This window comes from Schistocerca piceifrons, chromosome 3 (genome assembly GCF_021461385.2).
Source record: "Schistocerca piceifrons isolate TAMUIC-IGC-003096 chromosome 3, iqSchPice1.1, whole genome shotgun sequence".
In the NCBI taxonomy this organism is placed as follows: domain Eukaryota; kingdom Metazoa; phylum Arthropoda; class Insecta; order Orthoptera; family Acrididae; genus Schistocerca; species Schistocerca piceifrons.
The window spans coordinates 862,721,639-862,742,484 of NC_060140.1; the positions used below are offsets into that span (position 1 = coordinate 862,721,639).

The 20,846-nt window shown below is 50.9% G+C and overlaps 1 protein-coding gene, 9 non-coding genes and 2 pseudogenes across 10 annotated transcripts; all 12 read right to left on the minus strand.

Annotated features, from left to right (window-relative positions):
- Window positions 1-1,477: 1,477 nt before the first annotated feature.
- On the minus strand, window positions 1,478-2,401 carry LOC124789132 (flocculation protein FLO11-like). The gene has a single exon (XM_047256423.1). The coding sequence runs from the start codon at window positions 2,399-2,401 to the stop codon at window positions 1,478-1,480; it is 924 nt and encodes a 307-aa protein (XP_047112379.1).
- An 822-nt stretch (window positions 2,402-3,223) lies between these two features.
- On the minus strand, window positions 3,224-3,341 carry LOC124790661 (annotated as a pseudogene).
- Window positions 3,342-4,608: 1,267 nt separating this feature from the next.
- LOC124790855 lies at window positions 4,609-4,727 on the minus strand. Its single transcript, XR_007016347.1, has one exon. It is a non-coding gene; the product is annotated as a 5S ribosomal RNA (ribosomal RNA).
- A 1,265-nt stretch (window positions 4,728-5,992) lies between these two features.
- Window positions 5,993-6,111, minus strand: LOC124790867. The gene has a single exon (XR_007016348.1). It is a non-coding gene; the product is annotated as a 5S ribosomal RNA (ribosomal RNA).
- A 1,265-nt stretch (window positions 6,112-7,376) lies between these two features.
- LOC124790908 lies at window positions 7,377-7,495 on the minus strand. Its single transcript, XR_007016367.1, has one exon. It is a non-coding gene; the product is annotated as a 5S ribosomal RNA (ribosomal RNA).
- Window positions 7,496-8,760: 1,265 nt separating this feature from the next.
- LOC124791024 lies at window positions 8,761-8,879 on the minus strand. The gene has a single exon (XR_007016464.1). It is a non-coding gene; the product is annotated as a 5S ribosomal RNA (ribosomal RNA).
- Window positions 8,880-10,144: 1,265 nt separating this feature from the next.
- LOC124791141 lies at window positions 10,145-10,263 on the minus strand. The gene has a single exon (XR_007016559.1). It is a non-coding gene; the product is annotated as a 5S ribosomal RNA (ribosomal RNA).
- Window positions 10,264-11,528: 1,265 nt separating this feature from the next.
- Window positions 11,529-11,647, minus strand: LOC124791161. Its single transcript, XR_007016568.1, has one exon. It is a non-coding gene; the product is annotated as a 5S ribosomal RNA (ribosomal RNA).
- A 1,265-nt stretch (window positions 11,648-12,912) lies between these two features.
- On the minus strand, window positions 12,913-13,031 carry LOC124791173. The gene has a single exon (XR_007016569.1). It is a non-coding gene; the product is annotated as a 5S ribosomal RNA (ribosomal RNA).
- A 1,265-nt stretch (window positions 13,032-14,296) lies between these two features.
- Window positions 14,297-14,415, minus strand: LOC124791184. Its single transcript, XR_007016570.1, has one exon. It is a non-coding gene; the product is annotated as a 5S ribosomal RNA (ribosomal RNA).
- Window positions 14,416-15,680: 1,265 nt separating this feature from the next.
- LOC124791196 lies at window positions 15,681-15,799 on the minus strand. Its single transcript, XR_007016571.1, has one exon. It is a non-coding gene; the product is annotated as a 5S ribosomal RNA (ribosomal RNA).
- Window positions 15,800-18,089: 2,290 nt separating this feature from the next.
- Window positions 18,090-18,204, minus strand: LOC124790528 (annotated as a pseudogene).
- Window positions 18,205-20,846: the final 2,642 nt, after the last annotated feature.

Here is a 20,846-nt window from a genome sequence, read left to right on the forward strand (position 1 = left end):
AACCGCTCGCGCCGCCGGCGCTCCCTGCTCAGGTGGTAGAGAGAGAGCGGTTCCCCTTCCACGTCACCCACCGGTTGGCTCCGCGCGATAGCCCCAACACCCTTCCGACGAAGATCATCGAGGAGCTTGGCTTTGAACTGATTAAAAACCGGAAGCAACTCAGGTGACGTTGCGACGCGCTGAGCGATATCCTTTAAACAGTCCTGGTAAAAACGTGCCGTCGACCGACGCCAATGCGCCGCATCGCGGCTAAAATCGATTAAAAAACGCCGAATAGCCGGCTTGGCGACCGCCACCCACCACCCGATAGTACTGCCGTCATCGCCTTTACCACGCAAGAGCTTGCGCCACAACGCAGTAAATTGAGACGTGAGACTGGCATCGTCCAAAAGGCTACAGTTAAATTTCCAAATATTGCTGCGCCGAGTAGGGCGCGCACGCGGCAGGAGAAGTTGACACATGTAACCGCAATGGTCAGAAAAAATAACCGGCAACACGTCCGCCTTCCGGACGTGAGCGGCGAGCGGCGAAGACACATAGATCCTGTCTAATCGACTGTGACCGGTGGCGTAAAAGTGGGTGAAATGCGTCTCGTCCGGATGCAGCACACGCCACGTGTCGCGGAGCCGAAAGCTGTCAACCAACGTACGCAATTCCTGGCACCAGTTAGGACGCGGCTCCTGATCATGACCATCAATCACAGCATTAAAATCACCACCGATCACTAAGTCAGTATGATTACGATGGAGAAGTGGACAGAGATCCTGACCATAAAATTTATTCCGCGCTGGCTTGTCACCGGCATGAGCGTATACATTAACAAAGGCGAAACCATTGACGGTACATGCTATAGCGCGGCCATTTGGCAATATTTCAATATTGCTAACATCAAATTCAGGACGAATTAAGATAGCAGTACCAGTCTGTTCGTCGGACATGATATTATCAACGACAGTAAAATCAGAAGAGTCAAGTAAAAACAACAGAGCCTGACGCGTAACTTCCTGTAAAAATGCCACATGACAGCGGGAGTCATGTAAAAAAGTGTGCAAAGCCGACAACTTGTGCGGATTACTCAACTTGTTAACATTGAGAGTTAAAACATTCCACGAACAACGCTCAGGCTCCATACACAATTAAAATATACAAGCACAAAAAAAACTCCTCAGTTAAAAACAGACAGCAGACATTGGACGGAATTTCAGCCACCAAAAGGAGTAAAATGACCTCCAAAACGACGGGAGGAATTCCCGGCAACTGGAGGAGGGAACAACAGAGAATAACATTGAGAAATAAGATATGCCACGAACAATGCTCAGGCCCCAGACACAAGTAAAATACACATGCACAAAAGGCTCCTTATGGTAAAAACAGACAGCAACATGGACGGAATTCCGGCCACCAAGGAAGGGTAAAAGGTTCTCTAAAAGACGGGAGTAGTTCCCGTCAACTGGATTAGGGGACAACAAAGAATCCACTAAGTCTCACCGCCTTCCACATCCGCCGCCCACTCAGTGGGGTACACGGGAGTGGGGGCGGGCGCGGTCCCAGAATCTGTGCCACCGGAAGCTACCGACAAAGGAGCAGCAACGGGCATCTCCACGTCGGGAGAAGAAGCCGGCACTCGCTCGGGGGCAGAAGGACAGACACGACGCTGGTGGGTGTCTTCAGCCTTCCGTTTTGTCGGCAATTGCGGCGGCGCTACAGCCAAAGCCGTATCGGCCGGCATTGCCGAATCGTCACCAGTAGGCGGCTGACTTAAAACGGTTCGTAAATGTCGAACAGCGACATCACGCTTCTGATCGGCCACGGTGAGGTCGTCAGGCGGCGGATGGCGAGAAGCGGCACGCTGTTGGGGTCGCGATTGCTGTGTCGGACGCCCGGAGCCGGAAGCCGGAGACGGCCGCCGCTCACGGTCTAGGTCCCGACGCGCGGCACGCTGTTGTGAGTCTTGCCGACCAACTCGCGACTGCCGGGAACCGGCGGGCGAACGGTCAACTGGAGACGGACTGCGGTCGGGTCGGGTAAACCCCCTGTCAGAGGAAGGCGACCGACCGACACTACGAGCACGTTGCCTGCTAGAACTGCGAGACGGAAATTCATCACGCCGCGGTTTCGGAGCCGCAAAAAATTCCTGCGACTCCACGGCAGCAGAGCTAACAGTAGCACTGGCAGCCACGTCAACCGAGGCAGTCAACGTATCAGAAAATTCCGGTACCGTAACAGGCTGGGAACCAGGTTCCGACACGACAGCAGTCGCCGACGCGGGCGTGCGGTCGGACACAGACGCAAGTGAAACAAGTGGTAAAGACAAATTTTCGTCAGCCTGCACGGTAGCCGTAGCAGGCGCGGAAACAGCAGACACAGAAGCAAGGTCACAATCGGGAGTGGACACATCCATGGCAACCGCGGCGTCAGCTAGGGTAGCATCGGCCACGCGGCGCGCGGGTGCGGGGGGGGCTGTACCTAAGACCGTAGCAGCGACAGAGGCAAAGCTGGCCCCGCGCAAACCATCGTCAATCGGTAATTGAGCAGGCCGTTTACGTTTAGGACAATCTTGCCGGTAATGACCAACGCCACTACAAAATGAACAAGTTTGAGGCTGTCCACTATAAGTCACAAACGCACGGTGGCCGTTGACCAAAATAAATGACGGAATGTGCTGTCTGACAACCATTTTCACACTCCTCACACCGTTTTCGACTTGAAACAAATAGGCGGAGGACCACTTTTCCTTAATCACTGACAAAACGGTACCGTACGGCCGCAAATAACGTGAAATGGTATCATTACGTATTTCAAAGGGCAGGTTAAAGATACGAATTTGCCTAACGCCGAAGCCGGCGTGCGACACAGTCACATTACTAATTTTACCGTCAAGATGTCGAAATTTACGCACACCGTCATTGACAGACACAACAGTATCACACATGTCAGGAGATCTCAATTTTAAAAACACTGAATTAAGGAACGTATCAAACTGTATGCCAAGAACGTCATCATGCCGTAACATCAAGTCCTCTAATATCCAACGGTGAATCTCAAAGGCCGAAGGTTTATCAACTGAACGATCAAATTCACATTGGACGTTATTCTGCCTTTCCTCACTATCATCGTAAATCATTTCCATTACTTACAGTCAGGTAGAAATACAGCCACAAGGCAGAAGAAGCAGACGACACGCGAGGCGCCGCCGGCCCAGTCGCACGAGGTAAACACTGCTCGCTCGGCACCGAGGTGTTGCCAGGCGGGCAGCCAGCCAAGTACTAACCGGGCCCGATGTTGCTTAACTTCGGTGATCGGACGAGAACCGGTGTATTCAACATGGTATGGCCGTTGGCGTCCTTATAATGTGGCCGCACGGCAGAGGAAGCCTTCGCCCCTTCTCCCAACACACGCAATCGCCGTTTTCCGTGGCACATTTGACGCAAAGCACGTCCTTCCACCGCCACGTGGGTGACACGCACAGCGCGGCTGCTCGTTGCACCGCCTGTCATTCGTTTGGTGCGTGCGGCCTCCGACACTCGCGGGAGACGCACCTTGTTCTTGTTATCCGGCGCGGGGCCGGGCGTCGGGGGGACTGCGCGGGGTGTGGCAGTGTCCTGCTGGACCGGCGGAAGCTTTCTCACCCGGCTGACACGCGCCGCGCTTCCAGATATTTGCGTAATTTGCGCGGTGCATTTTCGCCTGTCCCCTCCCCTTCCGTCCCGACTTGTCCCGACTTTGCTTCGACTGCCGCTCGCTGCCGCTCGGGTCGCGCTCCATATGACCGCACAAGCACGACAAACATCTGCGAGATGGGCGCGGGCCGAACCGGCGTGTCCGAGACGCCGTGTGCGGCCGTTCGGAGCTACTAGAGTAGAGCAGCGCTGCGCTGGAAAGGTGCGAAAACACGGACAGAGGACACAGGAGGTTCAACAAAGCATCCATCTCCTCTAGAGGCGAAAGATAAATTTTTGTTTACAAATTTGCAGATGTGCACTGCTACAAAACAATATGCCCGGACGTGTTTCACAACATTTCTGTCGTTTCATACTGTTTCGTTATTTGCAGACACACTTTGCTAATCTTCCTTGGCACACTCTTCTTCAAACGGAGTTCCTTAATATCGCATCTTACGATAGTTTAAAATCAGTATGGACGCATCTTCGTCACACAAGAAAGGTAGCATGAAAAGAGGGCTGGCAGGGGTAGCGACAAAAAAGCCAAAAATGAAGACAGCCAGAGTTCCCAGGCGGTCGCCGATCCGAATACTAACGTTGTTGCTTATCTTCGGTGATCGGACGAGAACGGCTGTTTTTTTTTTTTTTTTTTTTTAATTTATGTATTTAGTTAGTTTTTCGAATTTAGCGCCGCTACAAAACAGTTGGCTCTGACGCGTTTCAAGGACACATCTGTCGATTCGTAGTGTTTCGTTAATTCCAACGACTTCCTAGCACTCTTCCTCCGCGCATTCTTGCTCAAACTGAGTTCATTACTGCAATTTCGTGTCTTACGTTTAGTACAGTACTTTAAAATGCTTGTGGAAGCATCTTTGTCACACCTGAAAGTTAGTATGAAAAAGAGGGCAGGCAGGTGTAGCGACGCAAAAATTAAAAAATGAGATAGAGCCAACAGCACCCGGTGTTCCCAGGCGGTCACCCATCCAAGTACTAACCGGGCCCGATGTTGCTTAACTTCGGTGATCGGACGAGAACCGGTGTATTCAACATGGTATGGCCGTTGGCGTCCTTATAATGTGGCCGCACGGCAGAGGAAGCCTTCGCCCCTTCTCCCAACACACGCAATCGCCGTTTTCCGTGGCACATTTGACGCAAAGCACGTCCTTCCACCGCCACGTGGGTGACACGCACAGCGCGGCTGCTCGTTGCACCGCCTGTCATTCGTTTGGTGCGTGCGGCCTCCGACACTCGCGGGAGACGCACCTTGTTCTTGTTATCCGGCGCGGGGCCGGGCGTCGGGGGGACTGCGCGGGGTGTGGCAGTGTCCTGCTGGACCGGCGGAAGCTTTCTCACCCGGCTGACACGCGCCGCGCTTCCAGATATTTGCGTAATTTGCGCGGTGCATTTTCGCCTGTCCCCTCCCCTTCCGTCCCGACTTGTCCCGACTTTGCTTCGACTGCCGCTCGCTGCCGCTCGGGTCGCGCTCCATATGACCGCACAAGCACGACAAACATCTGCGAGATGGGCGCGGGCCGAACCGGCGTGTCCGAGACGCCGTGTGCGGCCGTTCGGAGCTACTAGAGTAGAGCAGCGCTGCGCTGGAAAGGTGCGAAAACACGGACAGAGGACACAGGAGGTTCAACAAAGCATCCATCTCCTCTAGAGGCGAAAGATAAATTTTTGTTTACAAATTTGCAGATGTGCACTGCTACAAAACAATATGCCCGGACGTGTTTCACAACATTTCTGTCGTTTCATACTGTTTCGTTATTTGCAGACACACTTTGCTAATCTTCCTTGGCACACTCTTCTTCAAACGGAGTTCCTTAATATCGCATCTTACGATAGTTTAAAATCAGTATGGACGCATCTTCGTCACACAAGAAAGGTAGCATGAAAAGAGGGCTGGCAGGGGTAGCGACAAAAAAGCCAAAAATGAAGACAGCCAGAGTTCCCAGGCGGTCGCCGATCCGAATACTAACGTTGTTGCTTATCTTCGGTGATCGGACGAGAACGGCTGTTTTTTTTTTTTTTTTTTTAATTTATGTATTTAGTTAGTTTTTCGAATTTAGCGCCGCTACAAAACAGTTGGCTCTGACGCGTTTCAAGGACACATCTGTCGATTCGTAGTGTTTCGTTAATTCCAACGACTTCCTAGCACTCTTCCTCCGCGCATTCTTGCTCAAACTGAGTTCATTACTGCAATTTCGTGTCTTACGTTTAGTACAGTACTTTAAAATGCTTGTGGAAGCATCTTTGTCACACCTGAAAGTTAGTATGAAAAAGAGGGCAGGCAGGTGTAGCGACGCAAAAATTAAAAAATGAGATAGAGCCAACAGCACCCGGTGTTCCCAGGCGGTCACCCATCCAAGTACTAACCGGGCCCGATGTTGCTTAACTTCGGTGATCGGACGAGAACCGGTGTATTCAACATGGTATGGCCGTTGGCGTCCTTATAATGTGGCCGCACGGCAGAGGAAGCCTTCGCCCCTTCTCCCAACACACGCAATCGCCGTTTTCCGTGGCACATTTGACGCAAAGCACGTCCTTCCACCGCCACGTGGGTGACACGCACAGCGCGGCTGCTCGTTGCACCGCCTGTCATTCGTTTGGTGCGTGCGGCCTCCGACACTCGCGGGAGACGCACCTTGTTCTTGTTATCCGGCGCGGGGCCGGGCGTCGGGGGGACTGCGCGGGGTGTGGCAGTGTCCTGCTGGACCGGCGGAAGCTTTCTCACCCGGCTGACACGCGCCGCGCTTCCAGATATTTGCGTAATTTGCGCGGTGCATTTTCGCCTGTCCCCTCCCCTTCCGTCCCGACTTGTCCCGACTTTGCTTCGACTGCCGCTCGCTGCCGCTCGGGTCGCGCTCCATATGACCGCACAAGCACGACAAACATCTGCGAGATGGGCGCGGGCCGAACCGGCGTGTCCGAGACGCCGTGTGCGGCCGTTCGGAGCTACTAGAGTAGAGCAGCGCTGCGCTGGAAAGGTGCGAAAACACGGACAGAGGACACAGGAGGTTCAACAAAGCATCCATCTCCTCTAGAGGCGAAAGATAAATTTTTGTTTACAAATTTGCAGATGTGCACTGCTACAAAACAATATGCCCGGACGTGTTTCACAACATTTCTGTCGTTTCATACTGTTTCGTTATTTGCAGACACACTTTGCTAATCTTCCTTGGCACACTCTTCTTCAAACGGAGTTCCTTAATATCGCATCTTACGATAGTTTAAAATCAGTATGGACGCATCTTCGTCACACAAGAAAGGTAGCATGAAAAGAGGGCTGGCAGGGGTAGCGACAAAAAAGCCAAAAATGAAGACAGCCAGAGTTCCCAGGCGGTCGCCGATCCGAATACTAACGTTGTTGCTTATCTTCGGTGATCGGACGAGAACGGCTGTTTTTTTTTTTTTTTTTTTAATTTATGTATTTAGTTAGTTTTTCGAATTTAGCGCCGCTACAAAACAGTTGGCTCTGACGCGTTTCAAGGACACATCTGTCGATTCGTAGTGTTTCGTTAATTCCAACGACTTCCTAGCACTCTTCCTCCGCGCATTCTTGCTCAAACTGAGTTCATTACTGCAATTTCGTGTCTTACGTTTAGTACAGTACTTTAAAATGCTTGTGGAAGCATCTTTGTCACACCTGAAAGTTAGTATGAAAAAGAGGGCAGGCAGGTGTAGCGACGCAAAAATTAAAAAATGAGATAGAGCCAACAGCACCCGGTGTTCCCAGGCGGTCACCCATCCAAGTACTAACCGGGCCCGATGTTGCTTAACTTCGGTGATCGGACGAGAACCGGTGTATTCAACATGGTATGGCCGTTGGCGTCCTTATAATGTGGCCGCACGGCAGAGGAAGCCTTCGCCCCTTCTCCCAACACACGCAATCGCCGTTTTCCGTGGCACATTTGACGCAAAGCACGTCCTTCCACCGCCACGTGGGTGACACGCACAGCGCGGCTGCTCGTTGCACCGCCTGTCATTCGTTTGGTGCGTGCGGCCTCCGACACTCGCGGGAGACGCACCTTGTTCTTGTTATCCGGCGCGGGGCCGGGCGTCGGGGGGACTGCGCGGGGTGTGGCAGTGTCCTGCTGGACCGGCGGAAGCTTTCTCACCCGGCTGACACGCGCCGCGCTTCCAGATATTTGCGTAATTTGCGCGGTGCATTTTCGCCTGTCCCCTCCCCTTCCGTCCCGACTTGTCCCGACTTTGCTTCGACTGCCGCTCGCTGCCGCTCGGGTCGCGCTCCATATGACCGCACAAGCACGACAAACATCTGCGAGATGGGCGCGGGCCGAACCGGCGTGTCCGAGACGCCGTGTGCGGCCGTTCGGAGCTACTAGAGTAGAGCAGCGCTGCGCTGGAAAGGTGCGAAAACACGGACAGAGGACACAGGAGGTTCAACAAAGCATCCATCTCCTCTAGAGGCGAAAGATAAATTTTTGTTTACAAATTTGCAGATGTGCACTGCTACAAAACAATATGCCCGGACGTGTTTCACAACATTTCTGTCGTTTCATACTGTTTCGTTATTTGCAGACACACTTTGCTAATCTTCCTTGGCACACTCTTCTTCAAACGGAGTTCCTTAATATCGCATCTTACGATAGTTTAAAATCAGTATGGACGCATCTTCGTCACACAAGAAAGGTAGCATGAAAAGAGGGCTGGCAGGGGTAGCGACAAAAAAGCCAAAAATGAAGACAGCCAGAGTTCCCAGGCGGTCGCCGATCCGAATACTAACGTTGTTGCTTATCTTCGGTGATCGGACGAGAACGGCTGTTTTTTTTTTTTTTTTTTTAATTTATGTATTTAGTTAGTTTTTCGAATTTAGCGCCGCTACAAAACAGTTGGCTCTGACGCGTTTCAAGGACACATCTGTCGATTCGTAGTGTTTCGTTAATTCCAACGACTTCCTAGCACTCTTCCTCCGCGCATTCTTGCTCAAACTGAGTTCATTACTGCAATTTCGTGTCTTACGTTTAGTACAGTACTTTAAAATGCTTGTGGAAGCATCTTTGTCACACCTGAAAGTTAGTATGAAAAAGAGGGCAGGCAGGTGTAGCGACGCAAAAATTAAAAAATGAGATAGAGCCAACAGCACCCGGTGTTCCCAGGCGGTCACCCATCCAAGTACTAACCGGGCCCGATGTTGCTTAACTTCGGTGATCGGACGAGAACCGGTGTATTCAACATGGTATGGCCGTTGGCGTCCTTATAATGTGGCCGCACGGCAGAGGAAGCCTTCGCCCCTTCTCCCAACACACGCAATCGCCGTTTTCCGTGGCACATTTGACGCAAAGCACGTCCTTCCACCGCCACGTGGGTGACACGCACAGCGCGGCTGCTCGTTGCACCGCCTGTCATTCGTTTGGTGCGTGCGGCCTCCGACACTCGCGGGAGACGCACCTTGTTCTTGTTATCCGGCGCGGGGCCGGGCGTCGGGGGGACTGCGCGGGGTGTGGCAGTGTCCTGCTGGACCGGCGGAAGCTTTCTCACCCGGCTGACACGCGCCGCGCTTCCAGATATTTGCGTAATTTGCGCGGTGCATTTTCGCCTGTCCCCTCCCCTTCCGTCCCGACTTGTCCCGACTTTGCTTCGACTGCCGCTCGCTGCCGCTCGGGTCGCGCTCCATATGACCGCACAAGCACGACAAACATCTGCGAGATGGGCGCGGGCCGAACCGGCGTGTCCGAGACGCCGTGTGCGGCCGTTCGGAGCTACTAGAGTAGAGCAGCGCTGCGCTGGAAAGGTGCGAAAACACGGACAGAGGACACAGGAGGTTCAACAAAGCATCCATCTCCTCTAGAGGCGAAAGATAAATTTTTGTTTACAAATTTGCAGATGTGCACTGCTACAAAACAATATGCCCGGACGTGTTTCACAACATTTCTGTCGTTTCATACTGTTTCGTTATTTGCAGACACACTTTGCTAATCTTCCTTGGCACACTCTTCTTCAAACGGAGTTCCTTAATATCGCATCTTACGATAGTTTAAAATCAGTATGGACGCATCTTCGTCACACAAGAAAGGTAGCATGAAAAGAGGGCTGGCAGGGGTAGCGACAAAAAAGCCAAAAATGAAGACAGCCAGAGTTCCCAGGCGGTCGCCGATCCGAATACTAACGTTGTTGCTTATCTTCGGTGATCGGACGAGAACGGCTGTTTTTTTTTTTTTTTTTTTAATTTATGTATTTAGTTAGTTTTTCGAATTTAGCGCCGCTACAAAACAGTTGGCTCTGACGCGTTTCAAGGACACATCTGTCGATTCGTAGTGTTTCGTTAATTCCAACGACTTCCTAGCACTCTTCCTCCGCGCATTCTTGCTCAAACTGAGTTCATTACTGCAATTTCGTGTCTTACGTTTAGTACAGTACTTTAAAATGCTTGTGGAAGCATCTTTGTCACACCTGAAAGTTAGTATGAAAAAGAGGGCAGGCAGGTGTAGCGACGCAAAAATTAAAAAATGAGATAGAGCCAACAGCACCCGGTGTTCCCAGGCGGTCACCCATCCAAGTACTAACCGGGCCCGATGTTGCTTAACTTCGGTGATCGGACGAGAACCGGTGTATTCAACATGGTATGGCCGTTGGCGTCCTTATAATGTGGCCGCACGGCAGAGGAAGCCTTCGCCCCTTCTCCCAACACACGCAATCGCCGTTTTCCGTGGCACATTTGACGCAAAGCACGTCCTTCCACCGCCACGTGGGTGACACGCACAGCGCGGCTGCTCGTTGCACCGCCTGTCATTCGTTTGGTGCGTGCGGCCTCCGACACTCGCGGGAGACGCACCTTGTTCTTGTTATCCGGCGCGGGGCCGGGCGTCGGGGGGACTGCGCGGGGTGTGGCAGTGTCCTGCTGGACCGGCGGAAGCTTTCTCACCCGGCTGACACGCGCCGCGCTTCCAGATATTTGCGTAATTTGCGCGGTGCATTTTCGCCTGTCCCCTCCCCTTCCGTCCCGACTTGTCCCGACTTTGCTTCGACTGCCGCTCGCTGCCGCTCGGGTCGCGCTCCATATGACCGCACAAGCACGACAAACATCTGCGAGATGGGCGCGGGCCGAACCGGCGTGTCCGAGACGCCGTGTGCGGCCGTTCGGAGCTACTAGAGTAGAGCAGCGCTGCGCTGGAAAGGTGCGAAAACACGGACAGAGGACACAGGAGGTTCAACAAAGCATCCATCTCCTCTAGAGGCGAAAGATAAATTTTTGTTTACAAATTTGCAGATGTGCACTGCTACAAAACAATATGCCCGGACGTGTTTCACAACATTTCTGTCGTTTCATACTGTTTCGTTATTTGCAGACACACTTTGCTAATCTTCCTTGGCACACTCTTCTTCAAACGGAGTTCCTTAATATCGCATCTTACGATAGTTTAAAATCAGTATGGACGCATCTTCGTCACACAAGAAAGGTAGCATGAAAAGAGGGCTGGCAGGGGTAGCGACAAAAAAGCCAAAAATGAAGACAGCCAGAGTTCCCAGGCGGTCGCCGATCCGAATACTAACGTTGTTGCTTATCTTCGGTGATCGGACGAGAACGGCTGTTTTTTTTTTTTTTTTTTTAATTTATGTATTTAGTTAGTTTTTCGAATTTAGCGCCGCTACAAAACAGTTGGCTCTGACGCGTTTCAAGGACACATCTGTCGATTCGTAGTGTTTCGTTAATTCCAACGACTTCCTAGCACTCTTCCTCCGCGCATTCTTGCTCAAACTGAGTTCATTACTGCAATTTCGTGTCTTACGTTTAGTACAGTACTTTAAAATGCTTGTGGAAGCATCTTTGTCACACCTGAAAGTTAGTATGAAAAAGAGGGCAGGCAGGTGTAGCGACGCAAAAATTAAAAAATGAGATAGAGCCAACAGCACCCGGTGTTCCCAGGCGGTCACCCATCCAAGTACTAACCGGGCCCGATGTTGCTTAACTTCGGTGATCGGACGAGAACCGGTGTATTCAACATGGTATGGCCGTTGGCGTCCTTATAATGTGGCCGCACGGCAGAGGAAGCCTTCGCCCCTTCTCCCAACACACGCAATCGCCGTTTTCCGTGGCACATTTGACGCAAAGCACGTCCTTCCACCGCCACGTGGGTGACACGCACAGCGCGGCTGCTCGTTGCACCGCCTGTCATTCGTTTGGTGCGTGCGGCCTCCGACACTCGCGGGAGACGCACCTTGTTCTTGTTATCCGGCGCGGGGCCGGGCGTCGGGGGGACTGCGCGGGGTGTGGCAGTGTCCTGCTGGACCGGCGGAAGCTTTCTCACCCGGCTGACACGCGCCGCGCTTCCAGATATTTGCGTAATTTGCGCGGTGCATTTTCGCCTGTCCCCTCCCCTTCCGTCCCGACTTGTCCCGACTTTGCTTCGACTGCCGCTCGCTGCCGCTCGGGTCGCGCTCCATATGACCGCACAAGCACGACAAACATCTGCGAGATGGGCGCGGGCCGAACCGGCGTGTCCGAGACGCCGTGTGCGGCCGTTCGGAGCTACTAGAGTAGAGCAGCGCTGCGCTGGAAAGGTGCGAAAACACGGACAGAGGACACAGGAGGTTCAACAAAGCATCCATCTCCTCTAGAGGCGAAAGATAAATTTTTGTTTACAAATTTGCAGATGTGCACTGCTACAAAACAATATGCCCGGACGTGTTTCACAACATTTCTGTCGTTTCATACTGTTTCGTTATTTGCAGACACACTTTGCTAATCTTCCTTGGCACACTCTTCTTCAAACGGAGTTCCTTAATATCGCATCTTACGATAGTTTAAAATCAGTATGGACGCATCTTCGTCACACAAGAAAGGTAGCATGAAAAGAGGGCTGGCAGGGGTAGCGACAAAAAAGCCAAAAATGAAGACAGCCAGAGTTCCCAGGCGGTCGCCGATCCGAATACTAACGTTGTTGCTTATCTTCGGTGATCGGACGAGAACGGCTGTTTTTTTTTTTTTTTTTTTAATTTATGTATTTAGTTAGTTTTTCGAATTTAGCGCCGCTACAAAACAGTTGGCTCTGACGCGTTTCAAGGACACATCTGTCGATTCGTAGTGTTTCGTTAATTCCAACGACTTCCTAGCACTCTTCCTCCGCGCATTCTTGCTCAAACTGAGTTCATTACTGCAATTTCGTGTCTTACGTTTAGTACAGTACTTTAAAATGCTTGTGGAAGCATCTTTGTCACACCTGAAAGTTAGTATGAAAAAGAGGGCAGGCAGGTGTAGCGACGCAAAAATTAAAAAATGAGATAGAGCCAACAGCACCCGGTGTTCCCAGGCGGTCACCCATCCAAGTACTAACCGGGCCCGATGTTGCTTAACTTCGGTGATCGGACGAGAACCGGTGTATTCAACATGGTATGGCCGTTGGCGTCCTTATAATGTGGCCGCACGGCAGAGGAAGCCTTCGCCCCTTCTCCCAACACACGCAATCGCCGTTTTCCGTGGCACATTTGACGCAAAGCACGTCCTTCCACCGCCACGTGGGTGACACGCACAGCGCGGCTGCTCGTTGCACCGCCTGTCATTCGTTTGGTGCGTGCGGCCTCCGACACTCGCGGGAGACGCACCTTGTTCTTGTTATCCGGCGCGGGGCCGGGCGTCGGGGGGACTGCGCGGGGTGTGGCAGTGTCCTGCTGGACCGGCGGAAGCTTTCTCACCCGGCTGACACGCGCCGCGCTTCCAGATATTTGCGTAATTTGCGCGGTGCATTTTCGCCTGTCCCCTCCCCTTCCGTCCCGACTTGTCCCGACTTTGCTTCGACTGCCGCTCGCTGCCGCTCGGGTCGCGCTCCATATGACCGCACAAGCACGACAAACATCTGCGAGATGGGCGCGGGCCGAACCGGCGTGTCCGAGACGCCGTGTGCGGCCGTTCGGAGCTACTAGAGTAGAGCAGCGCTGCGCTGGAAAGGTGCGAAAACACGGACAGAGGACACAGGAGGTTCAACAAAGCATCCATCTCCTCTAGAGGCGAAAGATAAATTTTTGTTTACAAATTTGCAGATGTGCACTGCTACAAAACAATATGCCCGGACGTGTTTCACAACATTTCTGTCGTTTCATACTGTTTCGTTATTTGCAGACACACTTTGCTAATCTTCCTTGGCACACTCTTCTTCAAACGGAGTTCCTTAATATCGCATCTTACGATAGTTTAAAATCAGTATGGACGCATCTTCGTCACACAAGAAAGGTAGCATGAAAAGAGGGCTGGCAGGGGTAGCGACAAAAAAGCCAAAAATGAAGACAGCCAGAGTTCCCAGGCGGTCGCCGATCCGAATACTAACGTTGTTGCTTATCTTCGGTGATCGGACGAGAACGGCTGTTTTTTTTTTTTTTTTTTTAATTTATGTATTTAGTTAGTTTTTCGAATTTAGCGCCGCTACAAAACAGTTGGCTCTGACGCGTTTCAAGGACACATCTGTCGATTCGTAGTGTTTCGTTAATTCCAACGACTTCCTAGCACTCTTCCTCCGCGCATTCTTGCTCAAACTGAGTTCATTACTGCAATTTCGTGTCTTACGTTTAGTACAGTACTTTAAAATGCTTGTGGAAGCATCTTTGTCACACCTGAAAGTTAGTATGAAAAAGAGGGCAGGCAGGTGTAGCGACGCAAAAATTAAAAAATGAGATAGAGCCAACAGCACCCGGTGTTCCCAGGCGGTCACCCATCCAAGTACTAACCGGGCCCGATGTTGCTTAACTTCGGTGATCGGACGAGAACCGGTGTATTCAACATGGTATGGCCGTTGGCGTCCTTATAATGTGGCCGCACGGCAGAGGAAGCCTTCGCCCCTTCTCCCAACACACGCAATCGCCGTTTTCCGTGGCACATTTGACGCAAAGCACGTCCTTCCACCGCCACGTGGGTGACACGCACAGCGCGGCTGCTCGTTGCACCGCCTGTCATTCGTTTGGTGCGTGCGGCCTCCGACACTCGCGGGAGACGCACCTTGTTCTTGTTATCCGGCGCGGGGCCGGGCGTCGGGGGGACTGCGCGGGGTGTGGCAGTGTCCTGCTGGACCGGCGGAAGCTTTCTCACCCGGCTGACACGCGCCGCGCTTCCAGATATTTGCGTAATTTGCGCGGTGCATTTTCGCCTGTCCCCTCCCCTTCCGTCCCGACTTGTCCCGACTTTGCTTCGACTGCCGCTCGCTGCCGCTCGGGTCGCGCTCCATATGACCGCACAAGCACGACAAACATCTGCGAGATGGGCGCGGGCCGAACCGGCGTGTCCGAGACGCCGTGTGCGGCCGTTCGGAGCTACTAGAGTAGAGCAGCGCTGCGCTGGAAAGGTGCGAAAACACGGACAGAGGACACAGGAGGTTCAACAAAGCATCCATCTCCTCTAGAGGCGAAAGATAAATTTTTGTTTACAAATTTGCAGATGTGCACTGCTACAAAACAATATGCCCGGACGTGTTTCACAACATTTCTGTCGTTTCATACTGTTTCGTTATTTGCAGACACACTTTGCTAATCTTCCTTGGCACACTCTTCTTCAAACGGAGTTCCTTAATATCGCATCTTACGATAGTTTAAAATCAGTATGGACGCATCTTCGTCACACAAGAAAGGTAGCATGAAAAGAGGGCTGGCAGGGGTAGCGACAAAAAAGCCAAAAATGAAGACAGCCAGAGTTCCCAGGCGGTCGCCGATCCGAATACTAACGTTGTTGCTTATCTTCGGTGATCGGACGAGAACGGCTGTTTTTTTTTTTTTTTTTTTAATTTATGTATTTAGTTAGTTTTTCGAATTTAGCGCCGCTACAAAACAGTTGGCTCTGACGCGTTTCAAGGACACATCTGTCGATTCGTAGTGTTTCGTTAATTCCAACGACTTCCTAGCACTCTTCCTCCGCGCATTCTTGCTCAAACTGAGTTCATTACTGCAATTTCGTGTCTTACGTTTAGTACAGTACTTTAAAATGCTTGTGGAAGCATCTTTGTCACACCTGAAAGTTAGTATGAAAAAGAGGGCAGGCAGGTGTAGCGACGCAAAAATTAAAAAATGAGATAGAGCCAACAGCACCCGGTGTTCCCAGGCGGTCACCCATCCAAGTACTAACCGGGCCCGATGTTGCTTAACTTCGGTGATCGGACGAGAACCGGTGTATTCAACATGGTATGGCCGTTGGCGTCCTTATAATGTGGCCGCACGGCAGAGGAAGCCTTCGCCCCTTCTCCCAACACACGCAATCGCCGTTTTCCGTGGCACATTTGACGCAAAGCACGTCCTTCCACCGCCACGTGGGTGACACGCACAGCGCGGCTGCTCGTTGCACCGCCTGTCATTCGTTTGGTGCGTGCGGCCTCCGACACTCGCGGGAGACGCACCTTGTTCTTGTTATCCGGCGCGGGGCCGGGCGTCGGGGGGACTGCGCGGGGTGTGGCAGTGTCCTGCTGGACCGGCGGAAGCTTTCTCACCCGGCTGACACGCGCCGCGCTTCCAGATATTTGCGTAATTTGCGCGGTGCATTTTCGCCTGTCCCCTCCCCTTCCGTCCCGACTTGTCCCGACTTTGCTTCGACTGCCGCTCGCTGCCGCTCGGGTCGCGCTCCATATGACCGCACAAGCACGACAAACATCTGCGAGATGGGCGCGGGCCGAACCGGCGTGTCCGAGACGCCGTGTGCGGCCGTTCGGAGCTACTAGAGTAGAGCAGCGCTGCGCTGGAAAGGTGCGAAAACACGGACAGAGGACACAGGAGGTTCAACAAAGCATCCATCTCCTCTAGAGGCGAAAGATAAATTTTTGTTTACAAATTTGCAGATGTGCACTGCTACAAAACAATATGCCCGGACGTGTTTCACAACATTTCTGTCGTTTCATACTGTTTCGTTATTTGCAGACACACTTTGCTAATCTTCCTTGGCACACTCTTCTTCAAACGGAGTTCCTTAATATCGCATCTTACGATAGTTTAAAATCAGTATGGACGCATCTTCGTCACACAAGAAAGGTAGCATGAAAAGAGGGCTGGCAGGGGTAGCGACAAAAAAGCCAAAAATGAAGACAGCCAGAGTTCCCAGGCGGTCGCCGATCCGAATACTAACGTTGTTGCTTATCTTCGGTGATCGGACGAGAACGGCTGTTTTTTTTTTTTTTTTTTTTTAATTTATGTATTTAGTTAGTTTTTCGAATTTAGCGCCGCTACAAAACAGTTGGCTCTGACGCGTTTCAAGGACACATCTGTCGATTCGTAGTGTTTCGTTAATTCCAACGACTTCCTAGCACTCTTCCTCCGCGCATTCTTGCTCAAACTGAGTTCATTACTGCAATTTCGTGTCTTACGTTTAGTACAGTACTTTAAAATGCTTGTGGAAGCATCTTTGTCACACCTGAAAGTTAGTATGAAAAAGAGGGCAGGCAGGTGTAGCGACGCAAAAATTAAAAAATGAGATAGAGCCAACAGCACCTTTTTTTTTTTTTTGTAACGTATATAAACTTTTATTTACAATTTTTAACAATTACATATCTTTACATGAAATTGTATATTTTCTCGTTTTCAGTTCTGATTGTTCTTTTAGTAGTCTCTTGGCTGAGTTACAACACTTTTATTCACTGAGTGTCCTTTATATAAGTTTTTCCCTTCAATGTTTATGGTTTTTTATACATAAAAAAGAAACTGCATTACTTTGATTTTTTTTATAAATTGAATTTAAATTAATTTTAAGTTTTTTTTTTTTTCCCCCGTATGGTATTTGAATACACCTATTTTGGCATGTTCGCTATGTGTTTGCCAAAGGCTAAAGGAGAATATGGGCCAGAACATCTATGTGCATAAATGATGAATGGGGAAGTTATTTAGTGTACTGTGTGAGAGTGGACGCAACAGTTCCACGGAAAATTTGGGGCAGAGAATGTCTAAAGTTAGAATTTTTGTAAATCGCAAAGGGGTATGCAACGTTTTGGCACATGATGCGCCGAACTTTATAAATGTATATAACTATATCTATACACACGGATACATCAAAGGAATAAACACAGACAACAACAAAAAAAAAACATACAAAACAACAACAAAAAAATGATTATAGAAGAGAGAGAGAGAGATAGAGAGAGAGAGAGAGAGAGAGAGAGAGAGAGAGGGGAAAAAAACGTACCTTGAATGGAGATGGCGAGAGAACACATTAATTACATGAAATACACTGTTTGACATTTCGCTGTTACCTTGGAACACGTCTTGTATCCTTTGCACTAAATTAAAAACTGATCATTTCCTTTTGCCTGCTTTATTTGGCTATTGGGCACTGGACACTGTATGGCTATGATTGGCACACGTCACTCTCACTTTGGCACTGCTACACGTACCCACTTTCACTCTGCGCGCATTTTCACAACACTTTCGCAATGCACCACTCTTGCCGTCGGGGCTTTGGAGGGATTGGTGGGCGACGTCCTCAGCGACTGGGGTGTGGGTGTTGTGGGAGGGCCCCGGTGTTCCCAGGCGGTCACCCATCCAAGTACTAACCGGGCCCGATGTTGCTTAACTTCGGTGATCGGACGAGAACCGGTGTATTCAACATGGTATGGCCGTTGGCGTCCTTATAATGTGGCCGCACGGCAGAGGAAGCCTTCGCCCCTTCTCCCAACACACGCAATCGCCGTTTTCCGTGGCACATTTGACGCAAAGCACGTCCTTCCACCGCCACGTGGGTGACACGCACAGCGCGGCTGCTCGTTGCACCGCCTGTCATTCGTTTGGTGCGTGCGGCCTCCGACACTCGCGGGAGACGCACCTTGTTCTTGTTATCCGGCGCGGGGCCGGGCGTCGGGGGGACTGCGCGGGGTGTGGCAGTGTCCTGCTGGACCGGCGGAAGCTTTCTCACCCGGCTGACACGCGCCGCGCTTCCAGATATTTGCGTAATTTGCGCGGTGCATTTTCGCCTGTCCCCTCCCCTTCCGTCCCGACTTGTCCCGACTTTGCTTCGACTGCCGCTCGCTGCCGCTCGGGTCGCGCTCCATATGACCGCACAAGCACGACAAACATCTGCGAGATGGGCGCGGGCCGAACCGGCGTGTCCGAGACGCCGTGTGCGGCCGTTCGGAGCTACTAGAGTAGAGCAGCGCTGCGCTGGAAAGGTGCGAAAACACGGACAGAGGACACAGGAGGTTCAACAAAGCATCCATCTCCTCTAGAGGCGAAAGATAAATTTTTGTTTACAAATTTGCAGATGTGCACTGCTACAAAACAATATGCCCGGACGTGTTTCACAACATTTCTGTCGTTTCATACTGTTTCGTTATTTGCAGACACACTTTGCTAATCTTCCTTGGCACACTCTTCTTCAAACGGAGTTCCTTAATATCGCATCTTACGATAGTTTAAAATCAGTATGGACGCATCTTCGTCACACAAGAAAGGTAGCATGAAAAGAGGGCTGGCAGGGGTAGCGACAAAAAAGCCAAAAATGAAGACAGCCAGAGTTCCCAGGCGGTCGCCGATCCGAATACTAACGTTGTTGCTTATCTTCGGTGATCGGACGAGAACGGCTGTTTTTTTTTTTTTTTTTTAATTTATGTATTTAGTTAGTTTTTCGAATTTAGCGCCGCTACAAAACAGTTGGCTCTGACGCGTTTCAAGGACACATCTGTCGATTCGTAGTGTTTCGTTAATTCCAACGACTTCCTAGCACTCTTCCTCCGCGCATTCTTGCTCAAACTGAGTTCATTACTGCAATTTCGTGTCTTACGTTTAGTACAGTACTTTAAAATGCTTGTGGAAGCATCTTTGTCACACCTGAAAGTTAGTATGAAAAAGAGGGCAGGCAGGTGTAGCGACGCAAAAATTAAAAAATGAGATAGAGCCAACAGCACCTTTTTTTTTTTTTTTTTTTTAATGGGCCTCCCATCTCCCCTTATAGCCCGGCCTTTTCGCTCTCCACAAAAACGCCATCCCTCGGCGAGCTTCTCCAGCTAAAAAGGTGCCGTTGACTTCTGCAAGGGACGCGGGGGAAGGCCCCCCAATGTGCCTTCATCGGCGAGGTGTGCCGGCGTGGGTATGTGCTGTGTGCTTCCAGGACAAGGAACAGAAAAGAACGTGCATCCTCCAATACAAAAAAAGAAATGCAAGGGAAGCCGCCGCCCAGACTTCAGTACAAATAGGAGAAACAAAATTGGCCTCTGGACGCCGGTGCAGCTTGCCGGGACAGTGATCCACAGCAACGACAACCTGCCAAAGCAACAGGCAGGTGGCATCCGCCACAAAACTGAATCCACCGGAAGAGAAATGAAAGTAAATTAAAGTCCGAAGAAAATATGTCCCCACTAACGGTCGACGGATGGTACATGGAGAAGAAAACAACCGTCGACGCACAGCAATAGGAAAAAGTCCCACATTCAGACACACACCGACCGTGATAAATGATCACCGCGACACGGCCCCCTCAGCCGCCGCGAGAAAAGAACAAATAACAAGAAAGAAATAAAGGAGGAACAGAAAGTAAAGCAAACAGAAAAGAACTTTTGACGGACAAAACACCGTTCACATAACTGTAGGTCATGTGTACGTTTTCGTTAATGTACGGCCGATTAGAAACACAACTTTACCATGCCATAAAATCATTATCCAAGAGAGGAAGTCCGTTGGTAAGCAAGGGTTCGTCATAACACGCCAAGAGGAATATTGGCAGTAGTATCAGACAGAAAAGGTAAAAATGTCAAGATCGGGTATGTAGTCGTATCAGGTAAGTGACAATTTAGTGAATGCATGGGCCAGGGCAACATGCAAAAAATTGGCGAAAGTCGAGGAATAAGCCGGTCGACCAAGGGTCAGACGATGTTCCGCCCACAGGTAAGACAGAAAGTCGACGGCAGTAGTCAATTTCAGGGTGAAAATACAAAAAACCGTGTGTCCCAAAATCCAAAGAGTTGCATTCCGTTTGGTGGCCGGATAAGCCGCACACTGAGGCACGATGGCGTCCAAAGCTGTCACCTGCCGCCTGTCCACTCTGTTGATTAGACGCACCATGTCACACGCAATATCCCAGACATCACGGAATTTCCGACAGTCGAATCGGTGTTCGATGGTGTCCTCCTCAGGACACGCATCACAGACTCCCGAAGAAATCAGATCGATTGAGTGCAGCTTAGCATTAGTCGGAAATGTGCGGTTGACCACTTTATACCATGTTCCGTGAACATGGGGCGGAATAACGGCGGCGGCAAGGTTCCGCCACACCAT